Here is a 21703-nt window from a genome sequence, read left to right on the forward strand (position 1 = left end):
CTGTCAGCCTCTTGTCCCTCAAAACAAAACTTATCACAAAGAATCACTGAATATTTTAATGGCATATTTATGGAAATCGTAGAGAAACTAAATTGCGATATAATCGTGGAGAAACATTATGAAATAATTGGAGGCAGTAGGATATGCCTGTGGTTTTCATTGTAGTGCCTCTTATGACTTTGTAATAAACAACCTTTTGATCACCGAGAATTTTTAAATTATTGTTATTATTATTGTTGTTGTTGTTACTGTTAATAATAATAATAATAATAATAATAATAATAATAACTAACAATTTCCATTCATTTCAGTGCTAAACTCATGGCAAAGTAAGCAAATTGCTCTGCACTTTGAAAAAAATATTCTCCCATATTGTGTCTTTTATTTTGTTCTCCTATTTCTCCTCAGGAAATGAAATGAGGGGTTGAGGGATTGCCTGGAATGTAAAGTATTTTCACTCTTCCTTTTACCCTTTATTAATTCTTTAAAATGCAAAGTATTGTCATCTTTGGAAAAGCTAAAAAGCAGAAATAGCATATTAGCCATAGTAATTTTGCACTCTTTAACATCCTTGCTTGATGAGGCTTTGTAGTATTACAAGCTGGCAAGCAAAAAAAATAGTATTTCATCTTTCTTGAGGGTTAAAATCTGGAAAAAAAAAGGAATGAAGTTTTACATCAAAAATGTATAAAATAATGAAATCTATTAAAGAATGCTTATTTCATGCTCAGTAGTAGAAACAGTAGCCAAATTTCAGAATTTGCTGCAAAGATGTACGTTTGGTTTGGTTTGTTTTTCCATATTTGGAAGAAGGGGATCATTCCTAGAACTATTTTATTAGTCTCTGGTAGCCAGGACCACCAGTTCTGGGAGCTGCTGGAGTAGTTCTGGAGCATGGGAAGCAGTCCAGAGCTGGCTCACCATGCACAGGGACTAACAGCATCCATAAGTGCTTTCTTGGATCACTGCCTGTAAGTACACTAATTGTTTCTAAATAGATCCAAGAAATTAAGCGTTGCTAGTTGGAATCACTTTCTAGGTGAGAGAACATGTTTCTTTTTCATCATCTACATATTTGTATGCTTTGGAGACTTGAAAACAGAAAAGAACAAATTTGGATGAGGAGTTTAGTGCAGGGCCATCTCCATAGAGTTAATCATACAATAGAATCATGGAATATAATGGTTTGGATTGGAAAGGAAAAACCATAAAGATCCAGTAGTTTTAGTTCCCCTGCCATGGGCAGGGACATTTTCCACTAGACCAAAGCCCCATACAGGCTGGCTTGAACACTTTCGGGGATGGAGCATTTACAGCTAATCTGGGCAACTTGTTCCCGTGACTTACCACCTTCAATTTCTTCCTCTAAACCTCACCTCTTTCTATTTAAAGCCATTCCCCTTTGTCCTATCACTATGTGCCCTTTTAAAAACTTCAGCATAGATTCATAAATAGGTTGAGATATTCCAAACAGTCATCCCCATTAAATTCATCTGTGCCACCGTTCCATGTCACAACCTTGGGTCAGGAAAGGTTCTTTACTGAAGATAGCACTCATGGATGAATAATAAGGGCAAGAACATGTGCTAGAGTTCCAGCAAGAGCAATATGCAAGAACTCTTGAGTGAACAATGTGTTTAAGGCTACCTAAAGTATAATTGTTGCAGAGATAGATTTAAAATATTTTTACTTTTTTTTGTTTTTGTTGTTGAGTGAGATACTACCTTTTAGCTTGTGTATTTGACCTTAAAACCACTGCTAAGGTTACTGGTGTAAGGGTTACTTATATGCTTCAAGTTTGGCATGCCAAAATACTTTGTGAAATGGATGGAAAGTAACTTTTAGATTTGGTTTTGATTGGGTTTTTTTAATGCTGGCATTTTTTAAGGCTTTATTACAATATAATAAAAAGAGAAAAAATTTTTTGTCTTAGTTTTTGTGATATTACCTTAAATACAGAATCTTGTGGTACTATAAACTGACTTTGGCCGGTTGAATTTGTATATGGCCAAGTGAGGCAATTGACTTCTCAGGTGAATGTGTTCTGCAGCTGCAGGAAGTATATTAAAATTCTCACAGCAGCTAAATCCCTCACAACTCCATTGACAATTGCCACCAGCTTCTAGGAAGAGCTAAGCAGCCTCATTATAAATCATCAGGTGAACGGAATGAGGTTCAGTGTTTCAAGAAAATCAGAATAATAATTTCATAAAATTGAAGCACAAAGCCCAGTGGAGAGTAAGAATTAAGAAGCGAGTTATTAGATTTTTAAGCAATCATATGCAATAAAGCAGCTGAAATATTGTTTTATGATAAATAATATTGCCAATGCAAATCTGATTCATTCTAATGGCTACTGTAATTAACTGCATGGTGTGTAAGGTGCTAATTTTGTGGACGAATAATTGGTTAAAACAAGTGTTATGTATTGCAGTGTAATATGCTTGTTCAATTCTCCACTTAATTTCAATTAATATGGGTTTACATGTACTCCACTGTTGCAGTTTTATGCTTATTATTTTTAATTAGGGAAAACAAATACCTTGGTAGAACAGAACAAATGAGCAGCACTGTGCGTTTTTCCAAGTTTATTTTTTCATTAACATACTTCAAGTTTGTATTGTTTAGCCTTCCAAAATGTTAATAATCACTCCTCCTGAGGTTGACTGGAAATGGTGGTGCCAGCGTCCACATAAAACAGAGGGGAAAAAGGAATCGTTCAGTTCTCTCATTTACTTTCTGACCTCTACACAGTGTTTTTTAGTTCCAACTATGTGTTTTATTACCCTTCCTGGTGTTTCCAGTGCTGCAATAGATTTTAGTGATTAGAACTGTGGGGTGATGTCATTGTTCACCACTGAAAAGGTGTGCTTGTATGCAGTCATAGCTGCTTTATGGCAGAATTGATCACCAGCTGGAGATTCTTACCCTTTTCCAATAAAGGTGTCTACCCATCAGAATGGGTTCCTGTCTTCTGGATGGATATTGTTAAAGTAGATGAGTGCCACCCTGAGAGCCATATATTAGCCTTCATTTCTTTGAAGAAAAATATTGTCTGTGCTTCAATCTTCTCATGGCATAAAATACTTCTCAGACTGTGCTGCCTCTGCAGCTCAGATGGGCAGGTGTGAGCACCATCCCTGCCCCTCACTAATGCCTCAGTGGCAGGCAGACTCTCATTGAGTGGACAAGTTATTTACATTCCCTTTACTTTGGGCTGCCCACACAAGGCATCCCCTAGCTCCTGGGTCACTGCTTGGTTGATAAAAGCAGAGCAAATGTTCTAATAGAGCTTTTTGTTTGTCCTGCCTCAAGAGATAAATATTTCTAAGTGTCAGATAAATATCCAGCACCATTGATGCAGTTGTTTTATCTCTGACTCTTCCCCAGTATTAAAGATCTTGTGGCCAGAGTGCAGCTGAAAGAAAATCTCCAACCTACCCTTCCTTAGTTCTCCTGGTGCTGTCAACAGAGGAAATCTGTGTTAGTAATAACAGTGTGATATAAAAAATAAAGGTATTGAAGGTGCTGCTGAATTTCTTTTTTTCTGTGCATTTTACAGAAGCATAAATAGAGAATAGAAATGTAAGCATCATGTTTTGAAAGCCAAAAAAAAAACTTTCACCAATTTTGGCTAAACAGAGTCATTGCCTAACCCACACTGTCAAACCCTTCACAGATATTTTAATGTAGTCATCTGTATTGCATTGTTATCCTCACTTGGTAAAGAGAGAAGAGCAAGAGACGTAGAAGAAATATTGGGGGGAACTTTTGGTACAGAAGAGGGATGGTGCCTAGGTCATTCTCTTTGCACAGGATTAGCTCCATGTCTCTGAAACAAGTGTTTTCATAGAATTATAGAATGGCTTGGAAGAGACCTTAAAGATAATGTAGTTCCAATTCCTCTACCATGAGCAAGAACACTTTCCACCAAATCAGGCTGCTGAGAGCCCCCACCCAACCTGGCCTTGAACTCTTCCACAGATGGGGCATCGGCAACTTCTCTGGGCAACAGAGTTCACTGATTTTCCACAAGTGGAACTTTTTTTATAAGGTTTCTAGGGAATAAACCTCTTATTAGCATTTACAGTTCAACTAATATTTCTGAAGGTTTGAAGAAATTTCTGCTGGTGGAGAGAAGTTTCTGGGTTCCCTAATATATTATGTTATAGTGTCCAAGGTGCATGCTTTAAAAATACACATGAAAGAGCAGCACTTTAAAACCAACATATGTGAGGTGAGCTGATGAGCTGCAGAAAGAAATATATCATCTGATTAATATAATATTTAAAGAAAACCTCTACTTTCCTTTCTTCATTTTTATTCTAACATGGTCAGCATGTGTACCAATAAAAACATGTTTTATGAGCTTTTTAAGAGATTCAAAATACCTTTCCCACTGTTAATAATTAAGCCACCAGCAGATGTCTGAAGATCTGGCTGTATCCCAGCCCAATTCACTAAACCCTCTGCTTCTTCCCTGACAGGCCAGATGACTCTGAGGACCCAGCATGTTCAGGACTCCAAGATGGGCTTTGTAATCAATGCAATATACTCCATGGCCTATGGGCTCCACAACATGCAGCTGTCCTTGTGCCCAGGCTACGTGGGCCTCTGTGATGCCATGAAGCCCATAGATGGTCGGAAACTCCTGGAATCCCTCATGAAGACTAACTTTACTGGGGTCTCTGGGGACATGATCTTGTTTGATGAGAATGGTGACTCACCAGGAAGGTAATGCTGACATTTGTCTATTATTTGTCTATTAAAATATTATTATTAAACTATTTAATAGCAGAGATGATAATAGCACATAGTAGGTATGTGCAGACTTTGCAACAGAGTTAAGGTCTCATACTCCTAGTTTTACATTTCCTGATTCCTGTGCTTATTTTGCGAAAATAGAGGGTTTTTTTTAATGTGCATTTTTTATGGCATTTCAAGTTAGAGATGTGGGCTTTCAGGTGCAAAAGCTTCCTGCATTAATTTGCATTTTTGTCTGTACCACTTAAAAGTACTATTACTGAAAACAAATTATCGGACCTTTATGTTTGTAGACCATGATGATGACCATACTACTTAGTTTGTAGACTATGATGTAGACCAAGATGTCCACCACATCCTGTTTCTCTCTTTATGTGGGACTTTAAGTGTGTGTGTTTGGTTGACCTATAAACAATCATAGCAGACTTAGTTCTTTCATTAAGAAAGCTAAAACAATATCAGTAATATCGTACTTTCATTAAGAAAGCTAAAACAATATCAGTAATATTGTACTGATGCATCTGGGATTTTTTTAAATCAGAATTGTTAAAAAACCTGCTTACATATATTCCAAATGAAATCTTTCCACTTGCATATCACACTAAGCTATCAATCCATACTGTGCTACTCTAAGACAAATTGAATTTAAACAAAGTTTATTTTGCCAGTAGCATGCATAAATATTTATACATACACCTACAAAATATAAGGCAAGTTTCTCTATGACACTGAATCCACAGAAATGCATAGTGGAAACACTCTTGAAGGGGGATTTTTCTGGGTTTCTCCTACTGAATTTTCAGAGGAAGAACAGCAAGTATGATATTATTCAAAGTATATTTATTTCCTATATTTTGACGTATTTTCTACCTTGTTCACTGCTTTTGCTCTGATATTGTTTGAGATAGCCCATTATGTCCACATTATTGGAAGGTTTTAAACATCTTTGTTATGGTTCCATATAAACAGATGATTAGAGGGAAAATTTTTATCCTGTATACTCATTTAAATTTTGTCTCCTCCCGCTAATGTGAACAAAAATGAAATCAATAACTTCTTAGTAGAAATGAGTTGGAAAATTTAAATTCATTGGTCAAAATATTTTGACATTTCCAAAAATTTCTGCAATTTCAAACCTGATTTTTTTCTTCATTCTATTTGCAAACCTGTAAATTCAGCATTCTTCCCAAAAGTGAGCAGGACAGCCACCTACACGGCAGTCTGTGTCTGTTTCTGGAGACACAAATTTTCAAATTCTTCTGAATCAGACTCTAAGGAAGGGCACTGTGAGCTAGTAGGAGAACTCAGGCACAAACTAGCAGAAACCTAGGAAAATTTCAGATGGAAATTTATTTTCAGAGCATTTTTAGCATGAGCAAGGCTGTCTTCTGCTAAATGTTTCTATTTTTACAAATAGCTGAATTTTGAAGGAAGGTGTTAAGTCTGAATTTTTCTGGCCAAATTATTTTTAAAAGACATCTCAGACTTCTTTAAAAGGATTTCTTTTTTGTTTTAAAGGTGCTCAGATGCAGTGGACTTTATCCTACTCCATTCCAATCAGTTTCTTGTATAAAAATGACTGTGATTAGTGAGTGATGTGTGACCTGTCAAAAATAAATATGTGACTTGAAAACATCAATAACAATATCTAAATATTGCAAAGAGATCTTTTGCTTTTCTTTTCCTCATGTTGTCATTCTTAACAAGAATAATTTAGCACCATTTGTTGCAATGAATTTAATTGAATATCTTGGATATTTTTAAATTCTAAGAAAGATGATGAGGAAATTATATCATGTGAAGTCATTTGCTCAGTCACAACTGGACCTAAGTACTTCCCTGAAGAGCATGGGGACACTATGTGGAATGTGTACCTCAGGATAGCCCAACTTTAAGAAGGTCCAACTTCCCTAGATTTGTGTGGTATTTGTGTCTACTCAAACTAATGAACTGTGAGTGGTTACAAAGTGAAACCAGAATTTGTTTTCTTTTGAATCATAGTTATTTGTCAACAATAGTCACATCATTAAAGCCAGTCTATGTGCTTAAGTCAGACAACATTGAGTCAAAATGTACTTTCATGATTAAGAAGACTTTATAGGAAGCTCCATTTCTAATTTCCAGGATTTGAGTAGAATATAGTCTTTTAAGCATTGTCAAACACTATTTGCAAGAGCTTGGAGATAGTGTAGTCATACTGGAACAACTCATCTGCCCTGGTTCCTTGCACTGATAACTCCATCTTCACTTTGTAAAACAGGAATTTAAATCCTCACAGCTGTACTGTGGTGGTGGTGTTAAGCAGAAAATCAGAACATAAAAAGCCTTTCTGACCTCGATAACTCAGGATTTTAATGTATAGAAAAAAGGTTTTGATATTATATAACAGATGATTAATCCTACAAGATGTTTTGAATCCTGACCCTATTTCAAAGTCCTTTATGTGTATGTTGAGTTTTAAGCAGTCTAGTGTAGGGCCTGTTTTATGTGAGTCAGGAGACATGGAAATAAAGAGTATGGAAGCCATGATTGCTCAGGAAGATAACAATTATCTTTAAATACTATCAAAACTCTAAAGAAGAAATTGAGGAGGGAAGAACAGGCATGAAAAAGATGCTGATGTTTTGACTGTGCTACCAGCAGAATGTGTATTCCTAGCAACATCGTGGCACTTCTGTTTTGAAACAAGTATTTTGCACAGTGATTAGAGCACTGCTGGAAATGTGCTATTGTACCATCTGGTCTCTCCTATCCTAAAGTGACAAACTGTCCCTGTATTATCTCAAGGAACCTCCAGGGAACCAGTGACTCATGAGCCTTCACTGTAGCAATGGGCTTACTGAATCTGGCTATTTCGACCCATTCATCAATGCTGCTCTCCACAGAGAAGAGAGACAAGACTTATTAAGGCAATACTGTATTAAATTTGTTAGGTTCCTTTCCAGTATTCCCCTTGTGATGTATGCATGGAACTACTACTGGAGAGGATCATTCGTTTAGGTTCTGTGGCCTGTCAAACACTGGCAGCACTTTTGTTAGTCTGTCCATGAAACCCTAAACTGAAAGCTTTAACAAAGTTATACTCATGGGTGTGTTGAGTGTCTGACATTGTTGAATAATGGTTCTACTGTGGCTTCTGTGCTAACTTTTTGGTTAGTCTCTTTAATCCTTGACAAACTGTTACTATGGCTGTGAACCTCAGAAAAAAGTTAGTTTATAACCATGTGCACAAGTCTGTTTCTTTGGGTTTGTGTTTGTGTTATCTGGATTCAATTATTTTGTGTAAGTCTGGCATTCATATTTCCAACCTTGAGATCATTGTTGAAGCTGTGGACATTTCCTTCTTTATAAAATATGGAAAGTGAAATACTTCAAAATGTAGAAGTATAACAAATTTTTCATTCTACATGTGCTTACTTCTTCTTCTTTGTAAAGATTCAAAAACAATATAATGTGTGTAATATCACATTGTCCATTCAGTCAGACTCCACTTTCATTTCGTTTTAGAGGCTGCTTGCAGTCCTGATCCTGCCCTGTGTGTGATTTTGGCATTGAATCCCTGCTGTCCCATAGTTTCCCCACTGTGACAGAATTTTTTATGATGCAAAGCATCTTGAGATCAATAGATGGACAACAATATAAAGCAGTTTTCCTGGTTTTTTTGTTTGTTTTTTTTTTTTTTTTACATCAGCACAGGAAAAATACTGCTGTTAGATATAGTATGGCTACTGCTTGTCCATCTTAGAAGTGTTTCCTCAAAATTTAAGAGAGATATCAGTGTATCTGTCATGGTTTAATCCCAGCCAGAAACCAAGTACCTTGCAGATGCTTCCTCAGTCCTGCATCAATAGAATCAGGGAGAGAACTGAAAGAGGAAGAGCTAGAAACCTCATGGGTTGAGATAAAGACAGTTTAAAAGAAAAGCAAAAGTCATCCACACAAGCAAAGAAAACCAAACCAAGAAATTCTTTCATTTCTTCCTAGGTAGGCAAGTGTTCATCCATCCCTAAGACAGGGCCCCATCATACATAATGATGACTTGGGAAGACAAAAGCCAGAGCTTCAAACATCACCTCCTTCCTCCTTCTTCCCTCTACTTTATATATTGAGTCTGATGTCATGTAGTCTAAATACTCCTTGAGTAACTTGGAGTCAGCTGAGTCTCCTCTCAACTTCCCATTCATTCCCAGCCTCCTTGCCAACTTGCCAGTGCAAAAAGGCCTTGGCTCCGTACCAATCCTGCTCAGCAATAACAAAAACATCTCTATATTATAAACTGTTTACAGCATAAATCCAAAACACAAACCTATACCAGATACTGTTAAGAGAAAATTACTCCTTCTAAACCCAGCAGGGTATCTTACTAGAGAGATTGTTTGATTTAATGAGCAGGTTATTTTCCTTGTTTGTGCATTGAACTTCATAAATTACACTCTTACAATACCACTGTTAATGCAAGTCTGTCTATAGGCTTTGCCTTCAGGACTAATTTGGTGCTGACTGACAGGAAAAAGATGTCTCCTCCTTTATGAGACAGCTTTTTAAAGTCAAGAGGTTCATAACCTTCTTGGTCTACATTGTTTTCTTGTTTGCCTTCAGTAAATTTCATATTGCTTAGACATATCAATTCTAACTCCACTAAAGAAGAGGCAAAGAAAAGCATGGAACAATTTCTTCAGGAGCTGCCCAACTTTGCAAACACGCCTTATAAGATAGTGCTCAAAGAACAGGAGGCCTATATGGCAAAAAGGTGGGCTGGTGTTCAGCTGTAGGAGAAAGTGAGCCCTGCGCGGCTCCACAGACTTTCTTCAGGAATGTGGGAACTGAAAAGAAAGTAGGAGGAAGAGGAACATGAAACTGAAAACTCTGATGAGCTCCATCTTTGACCCAAAAGCAGCCTAGGACTGAGTCATGAGTACTTTTTCTCTTCCACACCATACTTTACAAGGAATGAAATGTCTTTCAATCACAAAGGAATTACATAAAAATGAATATATAGATTGGAAAGACCAGCATTTACGGATGCAATGTTGGAGAAGAGAAAAGGGAAAGAAAAAAAAAAAGAAAGAAAGATTCCTGGACTCTGTGCCTTAAGAGTGATGCCTGATTCCTTTCTGGGTGCCACACCAAATTTCATCTTGCAGTCTTAGAGCACAAGAACTTTCCTTTGATCATACACAGGTTGCTTCTACCCCATTTTAAGAGTTTATCTATCATCTTCTTCCCTCAAGAGGGGAAGAAGCACTTGCAGACAATGAGGAAGACATAATGTTAAGAATTGGCATTATAGGTTTAGATTAGTTGATATCTGCTATAGTGGTAACTGGGGCTCCATATGCAATTGGCTTCCAGGACTGGAAGCTGCACAGATTTAATTCTGTTTGACTAATTTCATTGTTTTCTTTAAATAAATAGTCGTTCCCAAAAACAGGGTCACTTAACCCCAGAGTGTTCAGGGAACTTTTTAGGGTGATGGAAAAAAAACCCCAAAACCCCCCCAGCAATAAACCCAAAACATAACACAATAAAAAGCAAACAAAAAAAACACCCCAACCCACCAACTTAACATACAAAGGAAAAGTAAGATTATGATATCACAGAAACTATTGTGAGATACTCAAGGGTATTGTACTCATAATTATTTAAATTTTTTCTTCTTAATTTCAACATGCTTGATTTTTGACTGTATGGTATTCCTTTAATTTGAAATATTTCATTATGTTCTCCTCAACTCATCTATGTCTCTCCTTTCTGTTTCCAAAGATATGAAATCATGAATTTTAAACAAATGGGGAAGGACTACTTTGATTATATCAATGTTGGCAGCTGGGACAATGGTGAGCTGAAAATGGACGATGACGAAATATGGGCAGAGAAAAGTAATATCATCAGATCTGTGTGCAGTGAACCCTGTGAAAAAGGCCAGATAAAGGTAAATATTTTCTTCATTTGCTTCAGTCTTGCAGTATGCACAGCCTTGAAATTTGAAAGCAAGTTTTTCTTGACTTCTACATGGAGATAGTATCCCACACTTAAATTAAAATGTACAGATGTATGTATTTAATTCTTACTCTTATCATAATCATCTTGCTATTTTAATAAGCTGCCATTTTCGTGACTCCTCTATCTGTGGACTGTTACCCATGATGCTTCCTGCAGAATAGTTAAAATACTGCAAGTCCGTAGCTTACCTTGCAGTCATTTATATAAAAGCCAGTGGAATGAGGAGATGGGCATGTTCAGCTGTAAAAAAAAATCAGGTGTGATTTCTGACAAGTCTCACTGGAGGCTCAATTTTCTCATGTGTTAAAACAGCATGACTGAAAATTGGGAAGCAGCTGCAGAGAAGGGCTGGTGGGAGCATGACCAGTCTCTGCAATACGAAATTAATCTCTTTAGCCTGAGTTTTACAGAATTTTAGGATATGGTCACCCTGTTTTAGTCACTATTTAGTCTTTGGCAGAGTCATTTAAGTGAGTTTCATCAGACTGATTGTATTTGTCTCCAGTGTAAACATAAGGAATTATGTCAGACTTATGAATAATATGCTATTCCAGATGAGGAGTCATAAAAACAGTTAAGATCAGGCTTGGTGTAGAACGACTTCTTTCTCTTCATTGACAGTAAAAGACACCCAGACAGGACAGTTGGTTCTGATGAGAACACACCTTCTGCAGACACATTAATGCAGGTGTGAGTTACTCCCACAGACACTGAACTCGGGTCTGTTAGCCTGCTCCAGGCATTGTCACACACAGGGAGGACAGAGATGACAAACAGCTAACATCTTCAGAACTGTGTGGCTCTGAGCTCCTTTGTGATATGTTGTCACAACACAGCTGAAGGGAAGTATCTTGTGATCTCCATTAACACAGTCACCCTCCACCTTCTGCCCATGCTCCCAGGGATTCTCTCAAGACGACCCTTCACTACAAAGCCATGTCATCACACACTTAGATATATGCATGAAGCCTGGTGTTGGAAATGTTCTGTTTGCTCCTCATTTCGTTATTGATCATAAATCTCAGAGTTTACCTGACAGTCTTTATCTTCATGGTCTTCACACATGATGGTGGGACCTTGACCCTACCAAGCTCTGTGGTGGTTTTCCTGCAAACTTCTCTGTGACTGAGTTATTATGCAGGGATTTAAAACATTGAATGTAATGCTATTCAACATTCAGCTAGAGTTGGGGAATCCAACCACAGGATCTGATAAAACCCAAATACAACCCAACTCTATATATTTGAAAGAGTGTGGACATATGATTATTTAAATAAATACAGGTTCAAAGGATTGTACAGATGACAAGGGGAAAGGAAAATAATATTTGTTTTAAAGATTATTATTTCTCTTAAAAGGGACAGAAAAAATAACTTAGAGTTAAATGATACAACAAAGAATTATTCAGGAAATGAAAAATAAAAGGATTAATAAATTGCTGGCTAAGAAATTTAACACAAAAAAGTTTGACTTTACTCTGAGTCTTGAGGAACAATTATCTTGATTTCTAGAGGAGGATACATAATCCTTCTCTGGTAGTTCTAGGTAAGAAATTATCAGTGTCCCAGTGTCCTGATTGATTCGTCAAATTCCAAGTATTTTACAGAGGATCTTCATTGACCAGAAAGTTACACAGAAAAGGGTAAATTAATTGTTCATATTGAATTTCAGGTGTTTAATAATAACATAAGGTTTTTATTTTTCCATTTAATTTTCTTGATTATTTTATAAAAATAAAATGATGGATTTTATAATGTGTCAAGGTAATCAAAATATGTACCTTAAAATTAGTACAAGCTTTCTAAAAATTGATTTTCCCAAATACAAAAAAAAAATCATTTTTTCAACTTTTCATTCTATTTAAAAATGAAAGAAATCCCCAAATTTGATTTATTCTGGAGGACAGATATTCTGTTTTGCAAGTAGTTCTAGTCTCAATTTTTCAAGAATAAATCACTTAAGGTCTTCTAGCCTTTCAATCAATTTAACTGTTTTGGAGTTTTGCTGTTTTTCTTCTCACATTCTACAATTAAAAACAAAGCAAAACAAAACCAACCAAACCACAAAAACTTGAAGTTTTTCAAGTCTCCATATTGGTGATGAAAATTAGTCAATAGAATATGTTTTTCACTGCAGCATTGCAAAGTGCAATCCTATTCTTTTTTATTATGCTCCTTTACATGTTTGGTTTTTTAATTGAAATTGCAATAAAGTTATTTGCCTTTAAATACACTTTCTGAATTCATCATTGCAAAAGATAAAAAAAAGTCAACCTATTTCTTATGCTATAATTGGGAGTATTTGTTTGTAAACTGTTTGGGAAGAGGAGAGAAACTGGGAATACTTTATTTCAAAAGAAAAACTTATTGTCAAGAAGCACAGATGTTCCCAGAGATGATAAATAAGGGTCTTTAAAAATCTGCATTTCAATCCTAAGCACGCAATAACATTTGGTAGTAAATTATGAAATGAGTAATCAGGTCAGATGTTAGAATGGAGAAAGATAAGATTCTCACCTTTAAATGGTAACTAGAAATGCAGTAATTAAATAATTCTGGAAAAAGCATGTTCAGTTTGCTCTCTGGAAAAATAAGTTTTTAATAAATCACTCACTATTGGATGAAAAATAAGCACCCAACAGTCTTTGGGTAACCAACATGTAGGGACACAGTACTGTTGACATGTTTCTCTGTATGGACTACCTTGGAGTGAATTATGTGTCTTCACTATCATGGACTGACTTCTGTAAGCACATTGACATGTATGGAGCTTTGCAAATTCTAAGAGAGGAAAAAAACCTCATCTTTTTTGTCATCCTGTACCTCCACTTATACTTCTCTGGCATTGGTGGATTCTTTCTTTTGGTACCTACACGATGGGAGAACTAAGAACTTTTGTCACATTTTTTCTTTGAAAACATATAATGAAAAGCAATAATTAAATTTCAAAAACTCTTCTATTAGAAAAAAAATACATTAAAAAATTAAATTAGCAACTGGGTGAGCACATATGTGTGTTTAGGCTGCTAAAATAAATGTCAATTTTTGTCTCAGGTGATCCGTAAAGGAGAAGTGAGTTGCTGTTGGACCTGCACTCCTTGTAAAGAAAATGAATATGTCTCTGATGAATACACATGCAAAGCCTGCCAGCTTGGCTCCTGGCCCAACGAGGACCTCACAGGTAAATGAGTTGAGTTGTGCTTGTGTTGTCAATGAAAGTGCTCATCTAATGAGCTGAAGAAACAACTGGCAGATACAGGTGAGTATGAGGATGATTTTGGTCAGAGGGAACATGGGAATGAAGCTAGAATTTGAACTGAAGCTGATATTTATCTCCTGAACCTGATCTAGGAATTATTCACATAGTTCAAGTCCTTTCTAAAGACCTGAACTACTAGATCTTGAAATAAAAAATAAGTCCTGGTTTTGTATTCAGTCCGGTCCTAACCTCTCGCTGATAATACAGATCTTACCCTTCCTATACAGAAAATAAATGCTTATCAAAGAAATTATTAAGAAATATTGAATTTAGGAGTTTTATTATCCCCCCAAGCAAAGGAATAGTACACTACCTTCTTTTTTAATCTGACAAAGTTCTCATTTAGTTGCTGCAGTTACTGCTGCTAAAAGCTCGAGTTCTCCAAACAGACTTTGGTTTGCATTAGTCCTTTGCTCATAAGAGTCTTCTGGAACACAGTGTTCATCCTTGGCATAGACCTCTGTGCTCTTGCAGAATACCAGTTAGGCTTCTCTGGAGATAAATTACTCCAACATTGTGTTCCACAGCCCCTCTTCTTTATGACTAAGAAACAGAATTCAAGTATTCAAATGCTCGGAGCACAAACCACTTCAAAACACTGTTCAGGGATCATGTTCTCACTGTGCCAGGCTTTATATAGACAAGGGGAGAAAAGACAGGTTGTTTTTTTTCTAGAAGACTTCACAGACCTGATTTGCATATAGTTTCTACAGATGAGGGGAAGCACTTTGAGGTGCGAGGAAAGACAAAGGAAAATGCAGTTTGATGCATGAATTTATGTAAGAGGGAAAGTGTAACGCAAGGCTTGGCCTCTAGGCACATTTTTATTTAGAAAGTTAAGCCTTTCCTGTTTAAAGACCATTACATTGCTGTGATAAATGAGCTTGGCTACCAAATTAGCGCAAGAATATTATTTAACCATTGAACTGATGTGGTACTTTTCAGAAAATGTCAAACATGACCCTTTCCCTAAGAAAAAAAATCTTTCAACGGAGAAACTGGACTAGCAGTAAAATGGACTTTCCAGTTCTGCTGCATCTATGCTCCCGTAGCCCTGCTCCCCCAGTTCTGCCTCCCTGAGCAACCAGCCAGCAAAGTCTTCTTCTCCCAGGGAAAGATTTCTTGCGTCAGGAGAACGGTGAAGGGGAGAAAAGGAGAATAGGCTGCGTGTGTCCCCAAAAACAGAGTATTGAGGGTGCAGTTACAATGTGGGGTACACTTCTCAGAAGCTTCCAAAGGCCACGTTGCAGGCCCCAGATATTACTGCACCACGCTGGTCAATTCATGAAGGCCAACTAGTGTAACTGGTCAGCTCTTCAGCCTCCAGAGATTTTGTCTGAGATATTGTATATCCCAGCCCAGGCCCTTGCTCAGATGAGCACCTGAGGTTTTACCCTGCATAGATCAGCTAAAAAAGGAACTGCTGCAAGTCAGTTAGGAGGGCATTTGTTCCAAGTGCCAACAGAGAAGCCAGAGAACCAGTGGTGGGAAGGAACTGTCCACTGACTTGGTGAAGTTTGTGTAATTAGACACTAAGCACCACATGTAAGGCAAAGTGGAGTCACCAGGCCCCAGGTTGACCCTCAGGCTCTGTGCTTTGAGCTGGATCCCCAGGACATACAAATTTCTATGGTTCAAGCATGGTTCACCATGTCACTGAACATTGTTCCATGTTCAATGACATGGTGTTATGGTCTCCTGGGAGGGTTCACCCTCTGAAAGTCTCACTTTGCCCTCACAATGGAAAAGTAAGATGGATTGGCCCCTCAAAAGCTTTCATAGGTTGAGTTTTCCACCTATCAGTGATTGTTTTTAAGGAAATCAGTTGTATTTTTATCCAAGCCAATAGATTTTTGCAGTACATGAGCAAACATTTTGTGTTTGTTTGTAAAATTACATTTTGCAAACCAGTTGTCTGGTTTCAGACATGCATTTTATGCCTTTATGGGGACCAAAATCAATCTGTACACAAAGGAACCCTTGACATCAGTGCCAAGCAATATTCCATAGGAGATCTAACACTTGTTCCTCAGCCAGGTACAAATTTGGCAGGCCCTATTTGGAAACCAAGCCCTCTTTGCCCTCCCTGAGCACAGCTAGTGGAATGTGCCCTCCTAGTAATAGGACACCCATCTCACAACTCCAGAGCTGCCTAGTCCTCACCCAGCTCATTATCAGCATGATGGTTGTATCTTGTCTTATTTAACTTTGTATCACAAAGGGATTTTAAGAAATCTATTGCCAGCCCGTCCATACAAAACAATGAGCTCTATTTTTAATTATCGGATTCCTGGCGCCAACTTTTGCGCTTATAAAAAAACTACCTCTCAATCTTGTTTAAAACATAGGATTTAGTAATAAATGTGCATTAAAAGTAAGGAGAAGTTGGTGTATTTTTTATTCTGGCAAGGAAATTTCCTTTCTGTTTATTAAAGTATACAGCAATCTCCTTGAAATGTCCCTACATCTGATACTGCAGCATACTGAGTTGCTTTGCTGCTTGATAAAGCCATTTCCTAGGGAATGTCAGCTCCACAAGGCTACACATACAAAACCTCATTAGAATAAGTCTTCCCTGCATGATCACCTTCAGATGAGAGTCCTGTAAATTTATCAGCCACACACCTGAAATGGCTTTCAACATGGAGCTGCACCTCACTGTTTGCCAGAGATCTGACCTTGGATAAAAACTTATTTGGAATCCTTTCTTGGCTCACATAACAAAACACTGCTTACATCTTTCTTATGCTCAATGATCAGCATCAGTTTTGTACAACAAAGTTTACTAAATAAAACACGTAATGGCAGGGGTGTTACTGACAGAAAGGAAGACAGATTAATGCACTTTTTCAGCCACCTATGGAATATCAGAATTCAGATACAGCAGGGAAAAGACATATTGCAACAGGTTGCAATATCTGTAGGAAAACAAAGTTATTCTCAGAACAGAAAAAGACATAGAAGTGCTGAAGTACAGAAAGGCACAGAGAATCCAAAAGTAGTGGAAAAGGTAAGTGGGAACAAGAGTTTCTCCTGATTAAACCAGATACTGGAAAATGTCTCCACCTAGAAGTGAAGGTGAGGCAAGAAAGAGAACGTTAACTGCCCATATTTTATTATGTCACAAATTTCAGATTGCTTTTGCATGCAAAATTCCCCAGGGATCAGGCTCCTCCTTGGACAGAAACCTAGTAAGTTGCTTCCTTAAGATTTATATGTACTATCCCAACATGTACCAGAAGTAATCTTCTTCCTCCTGGCCTGTTATCAAGTTATGCTTCCCAGTCTGCTGTAGCCCCTCTAAGTCCCCATGCGTTGTGTTGGCAGCATCCATCCAATACAGCACCAATTTACACACTAATGTGGCCAGCATGGCTGAGCCACAGACTCAGCTACAGCAGGAGGAACTCAGTGGTTTAAGTCCAGAAGTATATGCCAGTCACTTCTCTCTTCCTCAGAACTCTTCTTTGCATTCTATTCACAGCAGGTGGAAGAGAAATACATGCCACACAAATTTAGATACAGGTGGAGGAATTTTCTTAGTGCTGATGACCAACACTAATGCTGATTTTTCAGAAGCTTTAGGAGAATCTGAGGATGTGACCTTCTGCATTCAAAAATGGTGCTCTAAAAAGACCAAATAAATTTTGTTCAGTATCTCAGAGCTTTTCCAGTGTATGTAGGAGCATCTTGGTTCAGTTACCAGTAACATTTAAGGACCTTTTGAGGTGAGAAAGAAGCAATTATTCTGTCTTTCTGGCATTCAAGAACAGCATACAACAATACAAAAACCAAAGTTTTGTCTAGTGACTTCAGGAAGGGCAAGAAAATTAGATTATATTAATTTCAGTGACAATTGGATTATTTTCAGGTTGTGTTGACATTTTTCTCAGTCTCTGTGTATTCCAAATATGCTGACTATTTGATTTTCTTAATTGGATTCCCATGAAAATAGGAGCTTAACTATTTACACCTCTTGAAATGTTTTCTTTGCCATTCAAGGGTGAGAGTATATATCAGAAATATTTATTTTTTTTCTATAGCCACAAAAATGCTTTCACCAAATAAAGTACAGTAAAGCCAGGATAACAGGGTGATTTTACTGCCCATCTGGAAGTGACAGATAAGAGACAGTTTATCCAAAAAACCCTTGGATGAAAAAGACTGAAAAATGTGTGTGGTAGGGTCTGAGCCTCAGTTGTCTCATAAGACTGGATTCTGCCCCTCACTCAAGCAGAAGGTGATTCATCTCTTGCCTGAAATATTTTCAAAAGGTAACTGCTTGCTCCCATCAGGCTGCTTTCTTGTATTCCCTCTTACAAAAATGTTGCAGCCATGGGTGATTTCAGCAATTGTCTGACGCAGGTCAGAACACAATCTAGTCTGTGCTGACATTGATTTTTCTGCTGAAATATTACTAGGACCTTGCTTTTTGATCATAATTGTTAAGGCTATAATTGAGGCTGAGGGTAGGAGAACACAATTTTCATGTGGTTATTTCTAGAGTTCTAAATGCACATCAGCAGAGATGTCCTGTTTTCTGTGCCCCTTATTTCTCTTTCCTTTTTATTTCTTACTCCAAAGGAAATGTAACCATTGCCATAAGTCACTTTCACTCTATTCCTCTTGGAAAAGGTGTATGTGGATGAGTTAAGGGTTCAGCTGGCAATATTATGACCAGGGTCTCATTTTCTGCTCCCTTGGTTCTGGATTTGCACACTTTTCTTTCCCCAATTGCTTGTTCCAGATAGAGTGTGAACTTCAGCTTCCAGTCCAACATGAGCCACACAGCACTTCTGGCTCAAGTGAGCTCATTCAATATTGTGAGCTCAACAAGCAGCACTTGGAGTCTCCCTGGATGGATGAAGAGGAACTCGCCAACAAAGCCAGAAGGATCCACTTGTAATTGTGCCTTATGTTATGGAAAGTTTGCATTTGGAACAAAACATTTACAACACACAGAGCCAGCACTTTCTAGTGAAACTTAAATCAAACCAGTGGAGCTGGCATAAGGATAGACCTGATTGTTGTAATTCATCAGTTGTTCCCGTCATTCTGCATACTTGTGTAATTAAGGAATAATTTCCCATATGGTTGCAAAGTAACTTTAATGTACTATTCTAAGATTCATGGCTTTACCTCTTACTGCAATACACAGCTAAATCCACATATTCCAGTTACTGGGGAGTCAAGTGCCTGAGCTGCAGGTGCTCCAGCTTTCATGGTTTAAGATGTGACCCGCCCCAAATCCTGTCCTGCAGAGGTGTCAGGATACACACATGCGCAGTCATCAGCTGCCTCTGTTGCCTGTGCAAAGCCACCTTTGCTGATAGTTTCAGTAACGAGTGCCAGTCTGGGTGCTGCAGCATGCAGCTGCTTTTGTAACAAGTTCAAAAGGTCCCACCAGAGTAGGGCAAATGATTGGTGACTACAGTAATTTGCTATAGCACCAGAGCAAAGTTCTGACATGTTAATGTCCTCTCTCCCTTCAGATGGTCCCAATTCCATGTGAAGGTCAGGGGCCTGATACATCCCCCAGGACTCTGGAGAGTGTAATCCTCTCTTTGGATAATGTTGGGGTTGAAAAAATAAACAAATTATAAAAGCTACCCCATCAGCTTTATGCAAATTTTTATTCTGATGCTGACGGTTTTGCATCTCAGCTTTCCATATATGTGGAAGCCTAAATAACTAATCAAGAGATCCCTCTCCCATCTTTTGGAACTATAAAAAGAGAAAAATTCAGAAGCATTGATATAAAATATTTAATTTCATAACATAAATAGACTTTGAATAATTAGTGCTAAATAACAAGAGAAAAATTTAGAAGCCTTGATATAAAATATTTGATTTCATAACATAAATAGACTTTGAATAATTAGTGTTAGATACCATATGAAGACACATTCATTATTAAAATGTGGTTACGTTGTTGTTTGCATTTCAACCTTGAAATCTGGACTTCTGATAATCTTGGAAGGATGTCTGAAAAACTACCAAGGAAATCAAGTCTATTTTAACAGGTCAAACTTGCTGACCAGGATGCCAAATCCAACTAAAAAATATTTAGAACTTACTAAACTAGCAGCAATTTTCTTCCAGTTTTATTCTCCATGTGCAGATTCAGTGAACTTTAGTTCGTGATGTTAACTTAAGAGAAGTTATTGAATTACCTTCACTTTTCAGTCTCAATCTTACTCACAATCCATATTCTGTCAACTTTACCTTTGAAAATAGTTTAGTTCTGTATTTTATATTGGTTACCAAGGAAGGGATTTCTCAGTGCTAAGCTAATGCAGTTTTACGGATGCTGAAGGCATCTTCTAGGTGTCAAGGTTGTAATAACAAATTAAAACCATGCTAAGAATCAAATCCACAGAAAATATGGTCTATAATATAATGCTTTATATCTGTAAACTCTTCTCCCAGATGAACTAATTTTAATGTAATATGAAAGATCAGAAATAAGGTACAAATTTGCCTCTACAGAAAGAGGACAGTATACTAATAGACCTACTAATTTACCTATGGCAGTGGTCAGGCCTTCAAGAGCATTTCTTCTCCTTGTTCGTGGCAAAATTTGGTCTATCCATGAAGTAGCTAGAGGCTTTTCCAAAATATCAAAAACTACTTTTTTTCTCAGAAGATCCTTAGACATCCTTATCTGTATTTTCTTGGTGATTTTTGGGGGTCCTTCAAGAAAACCTTTCCCTAGCATGTTAAATGGAATTCTGATTTTTTTTCTATCTGCTCATCTTGCTATTCACATGTGTATCTGGTGTCTTGCTCCACACTGGTTATCTTTCTGGCCAGCAGAGCATAATTACAGTTTTATGCCAATTTTACTGAACTCCAGGCACCCTTGAGCATAGAACAACTCAACACCTGCTCCAAATTGGACTGGGTCCAAAGAGCCTTTCCACAAGCCACAGACCACCTTAGTGCCTCAGCATGCTAAGGTACCACGGGACAAGACTGGGCACCATAGGACAAGACTACTGGCTTTCTTCTACCTGTTTCTGAGCCAGCTAGGAGAGAAAATTTTCCAGGTGCTTGGAGATGTTGACAAAGTGTAAGAGATAGGCTGTGGAGCATTGTCATGGCCATTGACAAGAATGAGTTCTTTGTGTGCTACCATTTTTCAGCTTTTGTCTTGGTATTGTCCAGGTCATCAATCTAACAGGAACAGTCACAGTGCTGTTTTCCCATCTTTCTTTTACTTGATCTAGTTGTCCTTCTCTGAAAAGTGCAATTGTCAGAAACCATTACCTGCAAAATTATTATATGAAAACTTCACCAATCATTGTTTCATGAAGATGATCCAGTCTTTAAATCTTAATTGAGGAATAAATCATTGCCAAGTTTAGCAATCTCCTTGTAAAGTATACTCAGTGATGGGAAAAATATGACAAGTTTTCAACTCTTTTCTTAGGTATTTCATCAAGAAAATGTAAAAAAAGAGTAATAAAGCAAGGAGGGCATGAAATAGTCTGAAACTATGAGAAACATTTGGTTATGATTCACCTCTGCTACAAAGTTAGAAATGAGGCAAAAATTTAGCCCCTATATCATTGTCTGCATGCAAAGGCCAGCTGCCAGATAAAGACCTTTTCTTCTCAAATCTCCCGTCAAGAATATGTAGCAGTGTTAGAAGCTGGAAACTATTTGTTTCCACAAA

General features: G+C 37.5%; 1 protein-coding gene across 6 annotated transcripts in view; it reads left to right on the forward strand.

Moving 5' to 3' along the window:
* GRM5 (glutamate metabotropic receptor 5) overlaps window positions 1-21703 on the forward strand; it is a 245731-nt gene that overhangs the window by 191809 nt on the left and 32219 nt on the right. For all 6 annotated transcript variants that reach the window (XM_071432802.1, XM_071432804.1, XM_071432803.1 and 3 more), the window contains 3 exons: window positions 4488-4734; window positions 10528-10696; window positions 13821-13947. In XM_071432802.1, the coding sequence (XP_071288903.1) occupies window positions 4488-4734; window positions 10528-10696; window positions 13821-13947 (543 nt within the window). The remainder of the gene's footprint in view (window positions 1-4487; window positions 4735-10527; window positions 10697-13820; window positions 13948-21703) is intronic.

The sequence above is a fragment of the Agelaius tricolor genome, unplaced genomic scaffold (genome assembly GCF_023055355.1).
Source record: "Agelaius tricolor isolate 1412-34295 unplaced genomic scaffold, bAgeTri1.0.p SCAF_9, whole genome shotgun sequence".
Taxonomy (NCBI): domain Eukaryota; kingdom Metazoa; phylum Chordata; class Aves; order Passeriformes; family Icteridae; genus Agelaius; species Agelaius tricolor.